This window comes from Lepisosteus platostomus, chromosome 2 (assembly GCF_059453375.1).
Source record: "Lepisosteus platostomus isolate fLepPlt1 chromosome 2, fLepPlt1.hap1, whole genome shotgun sequence".
Taxonomy (NCBI): domain Eukaryota; kingdom Metazoa; phylum Chordata; class Actinopteri; order Semionotiformes; family Lepisosteidae; genus Lepisosteus; species Lepisosteus platostomus.
Genome location: NC_142612.1, coordinates 5,188,967 through 5,208,516, shown reverse-complemented (window position 1 = coordinate 5,208,516; position 19,550 = coordinate 5,188,967). Strand labels below are relative to the sequence as shown.

Sequence of the window (19,550 nt, the reverse complement as noted above, 5' to 3'; positions counted from 1 at the left end):
TTGTCTGTTATTGTCAATGAGTCATTTGTTTTGCATATTTGTATAGATTGTTTTCTCTGCTAGCATTACTAAAAACTAATGTGAAGCTTTTTTGGAAAACCAATATCCTGTGTGTTTTACTCATGATAGATTTTGTTTGTTCACAAATTGCAGTAACATCACAACTTAAAATGGGGATTTTACAGATGTCTAAAATATTTGAAAAATACATATATAACACTCAAGTTCTACAAGCTTTGTTTTTGAGGTGTCAAAATATAAAACTCTAATTCAATAAACGTTCACTGTCTGCTGACCTTACATAATTTAAACATTTTTATTTGTAATAAAGACAAATCAATTACTTAGTGATGCTAAGGTGTTAAAATGTATATAAGAATCCTTAACAACAGATGGAAAAATGTAGTGAATAAAAACCTTTGGACTTATATTTTTCTCTAGATTAACCAGACACTTCAGGACTGGAAACTCCATGGTGTTATTGAAGGAAAAGACTTTCACGGCCCATCAGTGATTTATGTGCGGGCTGGAGAAAGAGTGGGGTATCCCTTGATGTTCAGACCCATTTCCCAATGTACTACCTTGGTAAGATTCTCCCTATGCTGTACTTTATAACATAGGGCCAAACACAAAAGGTGGAGGAATTTTTCACCACATTTCTTTTTGGAGGTTCTAAAAATAAAACAAGAAAAAAACATTAGTGATAATGTAGGGGACTTTTTGGGAAGATGTACTGTATGAAAATCTAAGTGAAATCAGTAAGTTTTTTTTTTTACGGTAACGATGTAAATTTGAAACATTATCAGACACTTCAGAGTCATCAAGCCATTTAGCCCAAATGTCAATTGTAATTCACCAAAAAGTGTCCCCTTAAGAACCTTGAGGAATTGTGCCATCATAGTAGCCTGATTATTCACAATTGTATTATATACCCCTCCCCCAAACTTCACATTGTACTCCAGCAATTAAGGGCTATCAATCTATTTGATCTAAATCAAAGACCTACGTAGCACATGTGTTCACACCCTGGATTTAAAGCATTGTCTGAGACACACCCCCTAGTACAGATGATGCAGAACTTGAATTAGCACTGAATGTGCCAGAAAACTGTTTCCTTTAGGATTTTAATTCTTTTGAAAGTCCAAAGAAATGGCACCATGGGTTCGTCATAAAGCCAGTTAAATCAGACTTCAAAACTTTGTACATTTATCTCTTATATTTAATTCCTAGATTATATTTTTAAAATCTATATTTTTGTATAGAAAGCCCATTTCTCTCTGTTGAGCACTATTTTTTATCTGTGACAATAAAGTCACACAAGTGTACATACTGTACTTAACACACGGATATAGAAGTATTCTTTATACTTTACCCTCTTGATTCCAGAATCCCACGCCAATCTCAGTGGCAAAACAAAAGTAACTTCAGTGACCGACATGCACAGACAGAATGGTTTCTATAGCTCTTATTCAACACTGTGTGTGTCATTTCTTTGTTAGTGTTGTGTACTCTCTCCATGTTGTCTGCTTTACTTCTGCTTCCATATTACAGAATCTCTACCACATACAGTAAGATCTATGTATCGTGTTGACCTTCCTGATATTGGTCTGTATTTAATTGAACGGGTTCAGTTTTTAAAAGCTTAGGTGGTAGTGCAGTGAAGCTGGTTGTTTGAGGGTAAGAGTTGAGAGAACATGGAGAGTCATTTTGAGTGAGCTACAAAGTACTTTGTTTAATTATTGGCATACGCATCTAGTTAGTTTTTGGATCTGAGAAAAGAGTGAATTGTGTTTTGTTTCTGTCTACTTGTTTTCCTTTCGACACGCTTTCCTTCTCCTCACTGTGTACAATGTACATATTCAGTTTGTTTTTTTTATTATTTTGCACTGTAAATAAAGCCTCAAGTTTTTTTTTTAAGCCCCGGAGACTGGCCTGTTTTTGTTTTTCATTACCACCACCACGTTATCAGAACACTTGCCACTGACTTTCTCCCTGAAACTTTTTCTTTTTTCTTTTTGTTTCACAGGGTAGACTTGTTCTGCAGAATGAAACAGATGGCACAGAGCACATATTTGGACTCAAAGGAATTGGAACAAAGCCACTGGCACTGGATCATGTTGTGATTGACTGTCAAGTGAGACAAATTACGCAGAAGGTCCTAATGGTCCCCAATTATACACAAACCAGGTTAAGGTGCAAGGTAGGACAACCTTTACCATCATACTGAACATGTAAAAACTGCATCAAGGATAAACAAAGGCAGGCACAATAATTGGTTGGGGTTTAACACTCCAAAAGACTAAGAGACCTAATTTTGAAAAGCTTTTGTAAAAATATTTGATAAAAGTGTGTCTTGGGCAACAGCCTTATGTCCTTCATGACTGTGAATAAATTCATGATGACAATAAAACGTCAAGAATTAGGCTTTCATAGTGTTTTAAAATATGTTGAATTTGACGTTCTCAAATTTGATAATCGTACAATGTTTTTTTCAGCTTTCATTGTAGTATACTTGCAAAGGTCAAACATAAATAAGGAACAGAATAATTGAGAATATTGTACATTTGTTTTAATATTTTCAGCATATTCTGGAATTTTCATTTCTATAACTGTAACTTGTCAATAGTGTGTCTCCCACTGTAAACCAGTGGTATTCCCACTGGACATTATGACTTGATTTATGGATAGGCCTAACTGTTATTGAATTAACTTAGCAAATAATACCTCTTTTGTCCTCATAAATAAAGAAGTCATTTCTTTAATTTAGAACATAAAAACTAAGGAAGGGCTACAAATGAGTCATTTGACCCCAGTTTCTTCCAGACAAATCTTATTTTTCCCTATTAGTTTACTCAGCTGCAGTTGGAGCGGTTGCAGAACATTTCTTAATGTGTTTGGGAGATTAGGGTCAGGTTCTTAACGGAATTCTGGAGCCATAAAGACAGACAAGCCAATCTCACCCAGCTGTTATAAATCATGTAACTCTTGTACATACCTCTTCACGCATTTTTTCGCAATCAATACATGGATCGTACGTCACACAACAGGCAAGAAAGAGAAATCAAGACAAAATGAAAGAGAAAATACGCTTCTAGTTTTGCATTTCCCTCACATTGTGATCCCATTAATTGTATATGTGGACCGTGCTCGAAACAACAAGGAAGAAAGCGACAAAAAGACAGAATGAGAAAATATGCTACTTGTCGCGATTCTCGCATTATACGTGTATACATGGAACACGTTCCTCAAAATTTCGAGCCACATGGCTTATTCCTGCCTTCCTGTTATTTAATTTACTGTTGACTCATTTTTCTGCTTTTGTCTGCTTCTGTTCCTTGGTGTCCAACTTGGCTCTGGGTCTGTCTGGTGTCCTGTCTCTGGGTCTGTCTGGTGTCCTATCTCTGGGTCTGTCTGGAATCCTATCTCTGGGTCTGTCTGGAATCCTATCTCTGGGTCTGTCTGGTGTCCTATCTCTGGGTCTGTCTGGAATCCTATCTCTGGGTCTGTCTGGTGTCCTATCTCTGGGTCTGTCTGGAATCCTATCTCTGGGTCTGTCTGGAATCCTATCTCTGGGTCTGTCTGGTGTCCTATCTCTGGGTCTGTCTGGTGTCCTATCTCTGGGTCTGTCTGGTGTCCTATCTCTGGGTCTGTCTGGTGTCCTATCTCTGGGTCTGTCTGGAATCCTATCTCTGGGTCTGTCTGGAATCCTATCTCTGGGTCTGTCTGGAATCCTATCTCTGGGTCTGTCTGGTGTCCTATCTCTGGGTCTGTCTGGTGTCCTATCTCTGGGTCTGTCTGGTGTCCTATCTCTGGGTCTGTCTGGAATCCTATCTCTGGGTCTGTCTGGAATCCTATCTCTGGGTCTGTCTGGAATCCTATCTCTGGGTCTGTCTGGTGTCCTATCTCTGGGACAGTCAGAAGGCATGCTACCGTTTGCATTATTCCTGGAGTCCAATTCAACGCGGGGCCCCCCTCCTCTGCCGGGTGGTGCAGTGAATCCTTAAAGTACCACAGTTGCATGTGGTTGTCAGATAAATCACTACAGTCTTAAATATTTATTAACCCATTAGAGCTTTCCTGCGCTTATCATCATGTATACACACTAGTGACAAACAATTTCATTGAACTTGTACAATGTTGAGACAGGATGTTGTTGTTACCATAAAGACAGCTGCAAATTATATATGTCACAGTACTGCATAATAATTATAGAACTATCATTTTTTAATTACACACAGTATGTAGAACTACTGTATTACTAATTGTGTATAACTAGAAAAGATATACTTTTATTTTAGATTTAATTATAAAAAAATGATTTATTATATGGATTATTATGTAGATCCCGTCTGTTCTCCATTCATTGCATGTCACTCCCTTTTAATACATAAAAAAACTTTACAGCCAGATTAGATTTTAAAATGGTATCTAAGTATCTAGGCTGTGTATGATGTGTTTATATAGCATGTGTTGTATTTTCAATAAATATGATTATGAGACTAAGAAAACATCAGATTAAGTGAAGCTACCATTTCAGTAACATTTAACACAACATAAATTCCACCTGGTGATCTGTGAAGGGCTGAAAGTGGACTGCTGGACAGAACTGAAGACAGACTGCAAACCTTATCAGTAGTTTAAACTCACAGCTGATTGAATTCAGGGAAGCTACTGTAGATGACTGTTGTTCTCTGACACTCATGGCAGCATGGTATTCCTGGAGTGCAGAGCTCATTCCCGCATCAAGGTAGATAGCTGGGAAGTGAATGCTCAGCCAGTACATACTGAGTGGAAGTGACACCAAGGAACCTCACTGCAAGGATGTGTGCTCATATTTCTTTTGTACTGCTCCCACCTCAAAGACTGCATTCAGATTCTAATAATTTTCAAATAAAACATGTTGACATCATTCCCTTAATTAACTGATCTAAAACAGAGCTATCTAGCCCTGCTAAAATATCCGGAAGCACTATTAAATTCAAGGGATTTGAAATAACTATGTTTTGGACAGCTATACAGTACATGAAGGTTTTCTTTTCTAAATATTGCAACTTCAGATTTTTTAAATTGCACTCTGACTGGAAAAAACACAATTTTCAAATCATTTACATTTAGGGTGGCCGTGGAACGTAGATGATAGTAGTAGCTACAGGGTGTGGACCCGATAGGTTGCCTGCATTTGGTTTTGTGACTGATTTATATATAACAGTTAAATAGTTAAATATATGAATATATAAATGTTAAATATAACAGTTACTGCCTAATCTGTTTGTTCAAATAGATCTTTGGTTTAGCTCAACATACTGTACAGTTCAGGTGGGTAGCTGCGTCAGCATGCGTAGGCTCCAAAGGAACAAGTAATAGGTTTATTCCATGCTGAAAAAAAGAAGAAAGAGAACACAACGTTTCGGCCGTGGAGCCTTCTTCAGGTGTGAGAGAGACAGGGCAGTAGGCAAAGGTAAAGTAGCGGGAGAAAAAAGGTTGGGAGGGAGGAGGAGTGAGAGGCGGGAGCAGGGGACAGAAAGAGAGGCCAATCAAGAGGTGTGAAGTCAGAATGGGTGCAGAGAGGTGTGAAATGAAACTTCCAATGAATGGAGAAAATTTAAAAGAACAGTAGTCTGTCGTTAAGGGAAGGGAGAATGTGTGATCCTAGCTGCAGAATAATTTTAGTTTCTGTGGTCTTTCTGATGTATGAGTTCGGAAAACCGTCTGTAAGAACACAGACGGAGAGATTAGAGTGGTCGTGGCCGTCAGAGGTGAAATGAGAAACTGTACAGTTTATGCAGTTGACATTTGATAGACTTTAGAATGAGAGTAACAAAGCAAAGTGATACAAATAAAAGTTACAGTATGAACTAACAGAACTAATTAAGTATAAGGGTCATAATCAGAATGCAATGTACAATGATTGAACATCTTTCTATTTTCAATAAAAGCCATATAACTGCATAGCTGTACAGTATCCGCAAATTATTCAATATGCAGTAGAATATAAGAGAGCTTGTTACTAAGTTTAATTTAATATTTCTGATGTCCCACCCAGAGTGTTATTTGCTGGGATAGGATCCAGCTCCCCTGTGATTCTGTACCGGATCAAGTGGTTAGAAAATGGATGAGTGGAATATAATAATATGTCTAGTGACATTTAAGGTCCGCTGTATTGCCAAAGCCTATTAAATTAGTTATTTAACAACACAAATCCAACCTCATAGATTATTGAAGATGTTACTGTTCCTCTAACTAGTAATCATTTTCTACTTTTTAATCTTTTTGTGTCCTTTGTGAACAAATTCACTTGACACAGATTTACGTTTACCTTGGTAATGTAGTGAACAATTCCAGTCATGAAATGTGGCGGTATGATAGTAAAAGCGGACACGCTATCCGTGATGTTTTATGCCAAATAGGACATTTATAAAGATCTTGTATTACTGAGATGTATTACTGAAGAATTGCAAATTTTAGGTTAGATTTGCAGGTTATGAAAATGTAGCACATCTAAGGGGACATCTCATACAGTGTACAGTAGATATCATATCACATGGTACTGAGTAAGCACTGGAAATAATTATTCTCTGTATAATGTACTGTACAGATAAAAGGAAAAAAGGATATTGTGACAGACCTAAAGAGAATTAGATTGAAACAAGAATTATTGTTAGACAACAGAAGTTAGGAAAGCAAAGCTCTCACACATGAATCCCGAGGAAATAGATTTTAGCACAATTCACCTTTTTGACAGAAAAAAAAGTTTTCGTGATTAAAGATGACTGCACTACTGTTGTTTGTCACACAGCTGGGTTCTGTTGTAGTGCATGTTTGTCAAAATTAGAAAAGCTTACTCAGTAGACATCTTTGGCTAATGTGAAGGGAGTAGTCTTTTCAGAGACTTGAAAGATACTATGCTTACAGATGTTTTCTTTTATTTCATATGCAAAATACTGTAGCTTTGATTCCACAGAGATTGTTTGAGGAAGCAAATATACATTGCATATATCATGCTAGTTTAGAAGAGAGATGTAGCCTTAATTCACAGTATGTTTAATCTGTAAAATAATTTCTTTAGATAGGATTAAGATTTCCCTGCTGGTCTCAGAGCCAATTTTGAGCCAATCTGGCAGACAGAAGATGGACATAGCATTGTTGCTTTATGAAGTGTAACTTTTAAAAATGTATTGGCCTGGGAATGAACAGACAATAAATATTTATACTGTAGTGCTTCAGAAGAGACTCTCAAATAAAGTTTAAGATTTCTCCTTCTGCGCAAGCATGATATTCAGGACCCTCCTCGGGGAGCTTGCACCAGTTAGTCCTGTGAAGAAGACTGGAAATAAAAAAATAGTGGAAACTGAAAATCCAGATTATCAGAATATAGTGACATACTGTAAGGTTCTAAATGAGCACTAGAACTAGAGCCCACCTAGTCCGTTTGATAATTGGTAGATAATTGATTTAAGGAACCCGTCCAACTGTTTCTTGAAAGACGTCAGGTATTGGCTTCTACAGCATGGCAACATAATAATAATAATAATAATAATAATAATAATAATAATAATAATTGCTTACACTTATATAGCGCTTTTCTGGACACTCCACTCAAAGCGCTTTACAGGTAATGGGGTCTCCCCTCCACCACCACCAATGTGCAGCATCCACCTGGATGATGCGACGGCAGCCATAGTGCGCCAGAACGCTCCTCGGGCTGAATAACTGAATAGCTGAATAACATCAGCTATTAGTGGGGAGGAGAGCATAGTATTGAAGCCAATTCATAGATGGAGATTATTAGGAGGCCATGATTGGTTAGGGCCAATGGGAAATTTGGCCAGGACGCCGGGGTTACACCCCTACTCTTTTCGAGACACGCCCTGGGATTTTTATTGACCACAGAGAGTCAGGACCTCGGTTTCACGTCTCATCCGAAGGACGGCACCTGTTTACAGTATAGTGTCCCCATCACTATACTGGGGCATTAGGACCCATGTGGACCACAGGGTGAGTGCCCCCTGCTGGCCCCACTAACACCTCTTCCAGCAGCAACCTTAGTTTTTCCCAGGAGGTCTCCCATCCAGGTACTGACCAGGCTCACACCTGCTTAGCTTCAGTGGGTTGCCAGTTATGAGTTGCAGGGTGATATGGCTGCTGGCGAACATGGTGTATTCCATACTCCTAACAAATCTTTGGGTAAAGAAATGCCCTGGATGTTGGTTGTAAATACAGTTCCACATATAGTGTACATATGATTGATTTATAGCGGGCATTGCGATGAACCACAGGAGCCTGTAGTGATAAGATTACATCAGAGCGCTGGAACCAGAGATTGGTTTTGTTACAACACCTTTTGCATTCCACACGGGGAAGACAAAGAAAGTTTACCCAGTAACATTGTGGGAGCAACAAAATCTAAAAATTCTGTTAAGGGTGAGAAAAATGGTTATCCGCCTGATCGTCTGGGGAAAGTGTTTATATTTCCAGCCTCTGGTTCAGTGGTACAGCATGTGCCAGTAAATACCACAGGCAAATACAAGGTAAAAAAAAAAAGAAGCAAATGTTTATGATCAAGCAAGGGAGGGCAGGGTAAAATCACTGGGTTGATCCATCCTGAGCTAGACAAATACCTCCACAAAGCAACTTAAGTACAGGTTTATGTGTACAGATCCTTCTAGTCATGCTGCCCCAGAAAAGGATCTGTCACTATTAGATATCTGTGGCTCTCCTAAGGAGAGCGCATTGTCTTCTCAGCTTTTCATTTTTCGGCTGTGAAATTTTCATCCATTATGCCTTTGCCCAACATTTTTCTGTTGTTTTCTGGATTTTATTCACAGTGAGCAAGATTTACTTTTATAAAGACTATACCAAAAATAACAAATGACACTTCTTGTGAGACTTTCCAGGGAAACAGTGCGTGGTTAGTTTTGGGGTAGAGGTATTTTCCAAATGAACAAATGTAAATGTAAAAAATAATGTTTCAATTGGGTGCACAGAGTTTTGTTAGGTTACAAAGACAGAGATTAAGTTTCCACTAAATGTGATTGGACATTTATTTTAAATAATCAAAAACAATAAGCAAATATCCCACCCAAACTATGTGAGTTCTGCCGATTCATTAGCTCTGTTGACTCTAGATCTAATCCAAAGCTGTACAATTATCTATTATTATCTAATATCCCAAATCAGAATTTCATTTAATCTATCATTAAGGATACTGAGACTGTGGGTGAGATTGCTCAACTGTGTGGGTTCACGTAGGTATGTGCCCTCGCCTCTGCTGCCTCAGGTCGGTCCCCCACCGCCAGGGACTCAAACCCGGGCCTCCGGCATCACTCAACAGGGACCCAGCCTCTTGAGCCAAAGGGAAATCTCCCATCAGCCTGCGGTCCCTGCTATTCACAGGGAAGGGCGGTGACGTCACCGCTCTGGTAAGCCAGCTCTCACAACCCACAATGGTGGCTGTATGCATTACAGTATATTGACAGCAGGCATCTATACAGTATGTGTGTGTCAGAAGACGTTGAAGAACTTAAAGCTACATTGGAGTAGTGTCTGAATCTGGTGAATCATGGACTTGGCTGAAGTCAAATTCCTCAAAAACAGGGTCTCCTTTCTTAGGATTGATAGGAGTGCTTGTTTTTAAAGCAGAGAAAATGGTTTATTTTAGATCATCTGTAGTTGAAAAAAAATGTTTTTTATATTAATCAGGTGGTGAGTTCCACCTGTGACAACCTTTGTAATTTTAAAATGATTGAGCCATTCCAATCTCACTCCCCTTTTCAGACAATAGTTATTGTCAGACAGTAGACTAAATGGGACTGCTGTAACATTCTTGGTCAATCTAGAAGCCTTGTATAGGTCAATCTTGTGTCTCCTATACTATGTGTCCTAGTTCTGACAGTGCATCATTGACTACTGGTTATAGATACAGTAGTAAGAATTAATAGCCAGAACATATGCTCTGTTGTGTCTTTTTGTATTCCCCCCATTTTGTCTTGTATGCGATCAGGATGCTGCACATCTAAGGGTTAGAAAGGTTCACTTTTTGATAGTGAAATTTAGAACAATCCCTTCTTCAATTGTAAATGACTTGAAAGTCTGCTTTTCTATGAACATACAGTATCTGTAGGCTAAGATTTAACTAATAAATGTTTAAGACATATTGTGACTTTATTTTGTCTATTCTGTTTTATTTTATATACACGTGCCTACAGTATTTGTGATCAATTTGTAATACGTTTCTCAGAATGAAACAGGTGCAAAACAAAACAACACTTCTATACCAGAATAACCTTCCAAATTGATGTGATGGGCAGTTTTGATTCAAATTAAAAAAAAAACTGACAAATTCACTGTGCCACTATGCTTCTCGAATGCTTTTACTTATTTATATGCTGGAAAGAATAATTTTGCCAGCTAAGATGATAGAAAATGTAATTAGTCATAGTGTCTGGTCACTGTTTGTGTTGAAGAGTCTTCAGTATAATTGAGAAATAAGGAAATAACATGACTTTCTTTTTATCTAAAACTACACATTTAACAAAGCGGCTCTCTGAGTACAGTACATCTTTGCATTTCACCATCACGGAAGAACAGCCAACTGAGACAAACCCATGTCTTGCTCTCCCAGGTTCAGATTTACACAGTAGATCTGCAGAAAGACAAATGTGAGCAATCAGGTCTATAAACCTTATGCCCCAGGTTTGAGCTCAGGCACTCTATCAGAAGAAATTATAGAGGGAACCAATTTATCAACTGCACTGGGGAAATAAACTTCGAGTTAAATGCTGACCTTAAACAGTCCTGTGGAGGTCACACGCTCACTTTCCTTTAGTTTATGATGCTGCGAAAGAATGTTCTCTGTTTGACCACATTTTTCCATCTAGTGTGTAGATAATAAAAAAGAAAGAATAGTGGAAGCTAACTACACCATGCAACTTTATGATGGTATTATACACTTGTCCTGAAAGAATGGTTATGCTCTCTTGTAGTTTATTGATCAGACTAGCACTGAAGTGATCACGATGCCACAAAGGTTCGATAATGAAAATGAAATTGATATAAGTTTCAGCAAAGCTCTAAAGCGAGCAGAGCTACAGTAATTACATTTAACATTTTAATGATGGCAATTGTGACAACCTAGTATCCTGTCTCCTGTCTCCTCCTCTCCAAGAGGCAAGTCAAAGTGCTTTCCTGAGACATGGAGGCAAACTGTCTAAGCACAGGTCACACTTACTGTACATATCGCCCTATTCCTAAAACCTGTTGTTGGTCATCTTACCAGCTTTCTTTGGCTCTTTTATCTCCAGGATTTACTGTAGCTGTATTCAGCACTTGCCATTCCACCTGCAGAAGCTTGCTTAGTCTTGTGAAAACACTCATGTTATCTTGTCCAGAGAAATGTTCTGCCTTATACAGTATCTCAGTTGTTTTTCCCATCTTGCTTTCTGTTTTGTCACACAATCATGAAAGTATATGGAAGATGTAATATAACACCTTAGACTTTCATGGCTTTCATGTCATATTGCAGATTTTGTCAATATGTGAGTAGATAATCTGTTCCTGTAGCTCTGTTTTTATACTGCTGATTTATTTTCTGAATGGTCATGGTAGGTGACAAGCAACACAGATTGTGTGAAATCTGCAGATTCACAACCTGGGGAAAAAAAAAAAGGATATTTTTCATTGTTCTGTCCAGTAATGCTAAAAAGAAGATCTTGTGATGCATTTGGTGATACTGTATTTATCTAGTTACTCTTTTTAGGATAGATGTGATCATAGTGGGGTCAACAGTAACAAAAGGTGCTATCTAACAAAAGCATCTGTGCTTTCATGAGCAGAAATGTTGTTTAAACATGCAAAAATTATGATAGTTTATACCCTCATTTATTTATCCCTCACAAGCTCCCGCTTAAGGAAGGCTTGGGATGAAAATGTTTAGCAAATAGTGACTTAATCCATTCACCAGGAAAGCAGTGAAGTAAGGAAAAACAACATGAGAATGACCTTTTTACATAGTGTATGTTACTCAATAAAAAAGTTTTATAAAGCTGAAAAATGTAGTATAAATAAAGTGTAAGATCTATTTTTAAAACTATATTTCATGTTCTTCCTCTGCACTCCCTTAGAGACATATCGTTTCAAGAAGATAGATATTCTGTATAGTTCAAAATAGGTTTCTGATCCTCTGTCCCAGTGTGGTTGCCTCCTGCAGCTTTCAGAGTTCACTGAGTGATGCATGTTGTGGAGATGAGTTGGAGAGAGTTCATTGTCATAGGAGGCTTCCAGCCTACTTTAATAAAGTGCTTTCTATGCTGTTACTGTTAGTTACCCATCCCATAGGGAAGCTTAATGTTACAGGGGGTGGATGATAAAGTACTCATACAGTATTTTGAAGTAACTAAAATGCAATTAAAAAGAATTCTACACTTTTCCTATTAATGCCAATACTAATTACCAATATGTTCCCACTATGAAAGATGTCTTAAATGTCTAAAGACGCTGGTGTCTGAATTGCAGTGTCAGTAACAGAAACTGCAAAATTATTTAATGTATGAAAGGGAATAGTGTCAAAAATCATATATCAAACAAAGGAAACGGCATCAAGAGAGAAGATCTGTGGTTACAAGTCGAAGGGATAGGCGGACACTTAACAAGATTGTGTTAAAAAACACAAAACGATGGCCTCAAAAACTATCACAGAACTAAACCTTCACCTATGTGACCCAGTCTCAACAAAAACATGTCATGAGTTTCCCAAAGCTGATATTTATGATTGGACTGTCATTCAGAAGCCGCATGTAACCAACAGCTGTGCACAGCAACACATAATTTCTCAAATCAGCCAATTTTGTAAATACCATGTAATAAACACCTTTGTTTTGTACAAAGAAGTAACTTTGCTTTCTCAGACTTTTTGGGACAGTGACTCAGACAGTATTATGTGAAAATCACTCTCTTAGTATGATCTGCTGGTTTTGGGAGAAAGGTGGCATTGTGTTCACGTGCAGGCTGGACCAGCATGATTTTGTTCTCGACTAGGAAACAACTTCTATGGAAAAAAATGATAAATACCTTTTAGAAGTGGAGGAGAAAAAAATCTGTGAGACCTATGTAAATGTGAGCCTCTAGACACAATTTGTTAATGTGCCACCTCCAAGGAGCAAGAAAATTAGAGGTGAAAATCTATACAACCATGTTCTGTTACTGCTCAGTTTATTACAGGGTCACAATAGAAGGATTATTCCGCTGAAGAAATGTGGTATGACATTATTTCATCTCCATGTTATGTATGATAGAAAATGTTTGTTTTCAGTAGGAATAGTGATTATTACAATAATGCTATCTGATTTGGTTACAGATTTCATTTTTTGGGTCATTAATTCCCACTAGACAATTTATAGAAAACTATATAAAACAGTGTCGATTCCTCAATTATGCTTAGTCCACAGGCCACTCATTTCAAATTCGGTGATGAAATTATTATTCCAACATTAATTAAGGATTCCATACACATTATAAAGATATCAAATGAATGCCTTATTGAAAAATACTATACTCATAAGGTATTTTCTTACAGAAAGCAAAACCTTAATCAAACAGCAAAGAATAGGGCCTGCTGGATTAAACAAAGCATTGTCATACATAGATTAGTATATACTGTACAACAAAACATAATCTTAATTTGGGTGGGTAGCTGCGTCAGCATGCGTAGGCTGCAAAGAAACACGTAATAGGTTTATTCCGTGCTGAAAAAAAGAAGAAAGAAAACACAACGTTTCGGCCGTGGAGCCTTCTTCAGGTGTTCCCCCACCTGAAGAAGGCTCCACGGCCGAAACGTTGTGTTTTCTTTCTTCTTTTTTTCAGCATGGAATAAACCTATTACTTGTTCCTTTATAATCTTAATTTGTCTAAAACTGAGAAAACACGACCATGATCTTGATGCATAGTACTGTAGCTGCAGTTTGTCTAAAATATTAATAAAACATTAGAATACAATTTTGTCCTTTTTTAAATGTGCTTTATATCTTTTTCCCCCTCACATTTAGGAATAATGAGTAGGTCATTCATTATAACACATAAATAAGAGTTCATACAACATGAATCATCATTGCGCTCTAGGGATAAATGAGCAAAGGAAGTAAAAAGGTTCAGGCAATGATAAGGTTTAAAAACCTGTTTAAGGGAAGTTTCTCAGTATCTGTGGGAACCTATCCCTAGCACCTGAGGAGAACAGAATATGGGCATAATGAGGGCTGATGATACAGTGCGATTTCCACATAAAAGCATGTGTGGGGGTATGAGGAGTGTAAATACAAGGTTTGCCACTTGAGAGAGTAGAATTGTGATGAGTGCAGTAAGTGCAACTCTATTTTCAATTTCAATTCTAGACAGTGATAGGAGGCTATACATATACCATAGCTGCATTCATGTACAGCATTACCTGCTTACCTAAAAGGCCTGTCCTACAGAGGGCAGGCATGGCCAACTGAGTGTGCTTTTTTTGCTAAGACAATAATGTGACATACCAGCACATGAGCACCTTTTGACACTTCTTCACACTGCCTGGACATTGAAGGGGATGAGGGCAATTTCAGCCTGACATGATAAGGATGTTTTTATCACTGTTGAAAATACAGGGAGAGCAGACACTACTAAGCAAAAACTTATAGCACGCTAGAATAACAAAACACAAAAAGCTATTGATTTTTTAGCAGCACTACCGGCTCCATGATATCTAATCAGATGGAATATTGTTCTGATTTCTGAAGACAAAAAAAGTTAAGTTCTCTGTATCTAATATATAAAACACTATAAAATATATTTTATATAGGACAGCAAATAAAATATATAAAGTGTATAAAAAGCAGATATAGTGGTTTAATTGTGATAAACACTTAAAGATATAGTTGCATTCTCTTGAAATTTATTGCTGCTTCAATAATTTTAGGAAAGTTTTTACATTTGTGCAGAATGTATACAGTACATTGATCGCAATTAAAATGATTTTATGCATTACAAAGTCTATCTTGAATTCTGACATCTGTTGTAGTGTTAGAAATGTAAAAAAAACTCTATATACCGGGGGTTATGAATTGTGTCCTAACTATTATTCATCATCTTTGTTGTTTAATATATTGGTGATGATTTCATACCATTAATGTCAGACTATTTTAAAGATATTAAAGTCAAAATGATAGACTGCTGTCTGTCAGTACAAAGCAATGCAAATGTGACTCGTTGGTTTGGGTACTTCGAACACCAACTTCCTGAGCCATGCAAAGGAACAGTACAAACTTGCAGTTCCCTTCTTATACTGCCAGGAAAATTCCAACAAGCATACTGCAACATGCACTTTCCCTAGAGGTGTACATGGTAATAGGACTATGTTTTCACCTTGCCACCTTGTCGATTGCTAATTGGTGTTAATTAGTCATTGGTGATTGGTAATTGTTAGTAATCCCTTCTACAAAACTCACTGTTGTAAATAAGATAATGACAGTCTATACATTCTCTGAAATGTACACCATCAACTTATCACTTGTGCTGTGAAATGGCAGTTTTTATTTGTTCATTTGTTTTATTAGTTTTTATATTGTTCTGATATATCTTTTAAGGGATTGTCTTGTCAGGACATTGCCCATCAGTCATATGTTAACTGCTTTATTCTTGTATGTTGCTCAGACTTTTTGTTATAAGGGCATAAGGCAGGAATGGGGTTCTTTTTCTAACTGCTAATGTGCCGAGAGTTTGTTATTTCAAAGAGTCTTTTTCATTCCTGTGGGATTTTTGTATGGGAATCCATGTGCTATATTCTTTTCCCAGTGTCATTATTACAGTATGTGATCCTCTTCAGCGGGTCAGTGCCTTCCAAGGTATTACTGTAGAGTATAATGCTCCAGTTGTCAGGGTCAGACTCTTATAATATTACTTTATGGTTTGAGGAGGAAAGCAAGAGTAAATGGTGTTACAAGGCATAGGTAAATTAATTAAGCACACTGTTGTCTTTCCTCATGGTTGGTGCAAGTTCTATATTCAGTGCAATGGTGGCATTTGTAGTATTTGTATTGTTATTCTATTAATTCAATTTCACTGCTCATCTGTCCACGTAATACAGGTGTGGCATGTTTTGGTTTGGATGGTCTGTCCTTTTATCCTGCTTACAGTACCATTCTCTTAAATTGTCTTGGTAAATTCAGATCCTTGGACATTTAACTTTACTGTGCACAGTTTGAAAGGGGTAAGGATTTCCTGGTAGGTTGGTCTTAAAAATGTTGTCTGAGACAAAAACTAATGATAGGAGTCTAAGTTATTCATTATTAAGGAAAATATGCTCCTGCATTTTTGTCTTTCTTTAGGAATTAGCAAATCAAATAAGAATTCTTTTTCATGATTTATATAAACATCCAATAATAATAATAAAAAAAAATTCTGATGTCCACATGCTAATTAACAAGACAAACCTTAAATACAGTAGTGGAACATCAGGCTGAGGAAAAATAGATGCAGACCGTGTTTGTCAAATCTCTGAATGCCCTGTCAGTTCAGAAGAGAATTTTGAATAGGTTAATAATAACTAATAGGATAGGGATAAAAAACTTACGTGCTTTACTGTATATACAATGAAATTGTTGTGTTCTTTTTATATTGCACTTTCTTCCTCTGAAGTTTAAGTTTCTCATACTCTCATATAGAGTAGTTAATGGTGTTGATTAAGACTCCTCTGAGTCTGAGATACTATTTTAGGTCTTCCTGCTTATGCGCAGCATCATGACTGTGGAAGCCACTGGGAAAATCCATTTTGAGATTCTGAAACTGTCAACATTTACTTGCTTATAGGCCTGTGTTTTCAGTGAAGATTTCTTTGTATAATAAAGTTCTATGCTTTGTGTCACTAAGTCATTTTTCTTTCTTTTATTTTGTTGTTATGTACATTGTGAGTGAGATGCACTTGAATGTCTTCTTAGGTTGTCTCAGACATGTCAATGATCAGTGGGCCGCCAGCACTGGACATCAAACCAGGGCACACAGCTCCTTACCCCATCAGCATACTTCCATGGAAACGAGGGACACACACAGGTAATAAATCAAAAGAATTTACTGTATTGAAGCTTACAGTGCAGAATTGTTTTCGGTCTTTTTGTACTGAGGTATGTTATATAAGTCTTATTTAATCATGTAACCATGAGAAAAAATTAACCTTGCAAGGCATATGGTATAAACACATACTATATAAGGCAATAAACATTGCAGACTGTTGAGAGTAGCAGGGGAATTAAATATTAAGACAAAGGCAAATGTGTGTGAGTAACAACAAAAACACATTTGACAGGTGAAAACAGAACCTCACATTACCTTAGAGGAAATAATGATTTGTAGGATTATTATTAAGAATAGGAAAATGTGGGTGAGGAGTATGAACATGTTTTTTCTCTTGAGAAACTAAATTAAATTTTATACATGCAGACCATGTAGCACGCACCTACAGCTGCAGCTTTTTTGCCACCCACAGACAGGAAAAGCAAAGAAGCAGCAAAAGGGAGGCATGGCATCTGTGCCTATCATAGGGAGAACATCCATGTCTACACTAGCAGTTGTGAGGGGCCAGTAGCCAGCTGTCTAGTTGTGTACCTGTCTGGATCAGGGGATATCTAGAGTCTGGAGATGAGTATAAGGTATCTCTCCTCTAGAGTCGGGGGATGAGCTTAATGGGTTGCTCTCCTCTAAAGTCTGGGAATGAGTATAAGGTTTCTCTCCTCATGAGTATGGGGATGAGTTTAATGGGTTGTTCTCCTCAGGCTCAGTGCCAAGGTTGGAGTCCTGTGTCTATCCAAAGGATAATAGAGCTCTGGTAAGGTATCATCCTTGTGCCATCGGGTGAGGCACTAGGAACTCCGTCATAATACAGAGACATGTCCAGGTGGACAAAACAGGTTTCAGTGTGGAAGAAGCTGAGATTGATACCTCTGTCACAATCAGAAATCAGGATATAGTTTTCGGTAAACTGTCTGAGACTGGGTTCGATCTTAAGAGACTAGGAAAGGGAAAAGATACGCCTTAGTCCCACTGTAAGCCAGGTGGTGGCCATCAGCATTCTGATACTCCAAGTCTGTGAGCAGGGAAGTAGGGATGCTGCAGTGTAATAAACCTTCATTAGTGAGAGGTGGTTGCATTGGAACTAGTCCCTAAATGGAAATAAAGACCTGATTCCTCAATGGGTAGCTGATAGGACTCAATAGGTTGCTGAGAGTTTTCCCCTAGGAGGATATCTGAAACACCAGTACCCTTGGAAGAGAAAAGTTAGTATAGTCTCTCCAGATGGGTAGCTGCGTCAGCATGCGTAGGGTGCAAAGGAACAAGTAATAGGTGCACAAGTAATAGGTGACACCCAAAGAAGGCTCCACAGCCGAAACGTGTTTTCTTTCTTCTCTTTTCAACATGGAATAAACCTATTAATTGTTTCTTTGAAGTCTCCCCAGAGCCATTCAGTGGCAAATCCTCTGGTAGATGGCACAAAAAACTGGGGTCTATATAAGGGTCTGTATGAAGCTGTGTTAGGTGTGTTGTACAGCATATAGAGTTTATATTTCTGTCTGAAGTAATCTGTTTTACACTTATTTGCATTTTGTTAATAATTTCATGGTTCTGCTTTTCAGACTTCTGTCATTTTAAATAGTTTGTGCAACCTAATTATGAAAAAGATGGTTCTACAAACTCAAGGACAAGATATGGCTGAAATATCAAAGATGCCTAATAGAAATAAAGAGTTGGAAATATTCCTTAGAGAATTTAATATTTTATAAATTCACCACCTCTCATGACTGATTAAGGGAGAACCTGATGTTTTACTAAATCCACATCCAGTATAACTGAAGCAGCTTACTCTGATATCTTAGGGTTGTTTGTAGTAAAAAAGCTGTGTTATAGCAAAAATACCAAATCTTGGTAACAGCTGTATAGATGACTATGAGATACATGACTTCAAAGCTCCTATATTTCAAATAGTCATTTAAAAAATAAATGTTGCAAGTTTCACTGTGATACCAAGTCTATGATACATCAGATCCTATTTATGTCAGAGCCATCCTGACATATTTCTCATTAGGTTTCAGGCAATTCCCTAGAACTGCTCAGGGAGACCATAAAAGTCACAGAAAAGGGGGTGTGTTCTGCGCTCCCAGACTGTTCATTTCATTGTAAGATTTTGTTACCACAACTGCTACATACAATAACAGTCACCCGTGTTCTTTAATGTTGGTTGCAGAAGCTTCCAATTAGGCAGTCTGTGTTTTGCTCTATCTTTTCTAAATAGCACTAGAATGGTTCCCTATATTCTATATAAAATCCGATACAACCTTTAAAATATGCTCTGCTAAAGGTGCAGTAGTTTGTATCACATTATGTAATCTGTGTTATTTTGTCAGTTCTGTTGACTGTATTGATTGGTGTCCTCTTGTCACCTGGTAAAGTTTGCATCTGAATTAAAAAAAGGTGGTCACTCTTCACAACAGAAAACAATACGTTTAAACTCAATTAAAAAAAGAAAACACATTTCTGTC

At 37.5% G+C, this 19,550-nt stretch overlaps 1 protein-coding gene across 3 annotated transcripts in view; it reads left to right on the top strand.

The window, feature by feature from the left end:
- Positions 1-19,550, top strand: part of LOC148675759 (cilia- and flagella-associated protein 47-like) — a 210,456-nt gene that overhangs the window by 110,872 nt on the left and 80,034 nt on the right. For all 3 annotated transcript variants that reach the window (XM_088646922.1, XM_088646914.1, XM_088646930.1), the window contains exons 47-49: positions 442-585; positions 2,027-2,200; positions 16,959-17,070. In XM_088646922.1, coding sequence (XP_088503048.1) covers positions 442-585; positions 2,027-2,200; positions 16,959-17,070 — 430 coding nt within the window. The remainder of the gene's footprint in view (positions 1-441; positions 586-2,026; positions 2,201-16,958; positions 17,071-19,550) is intronic.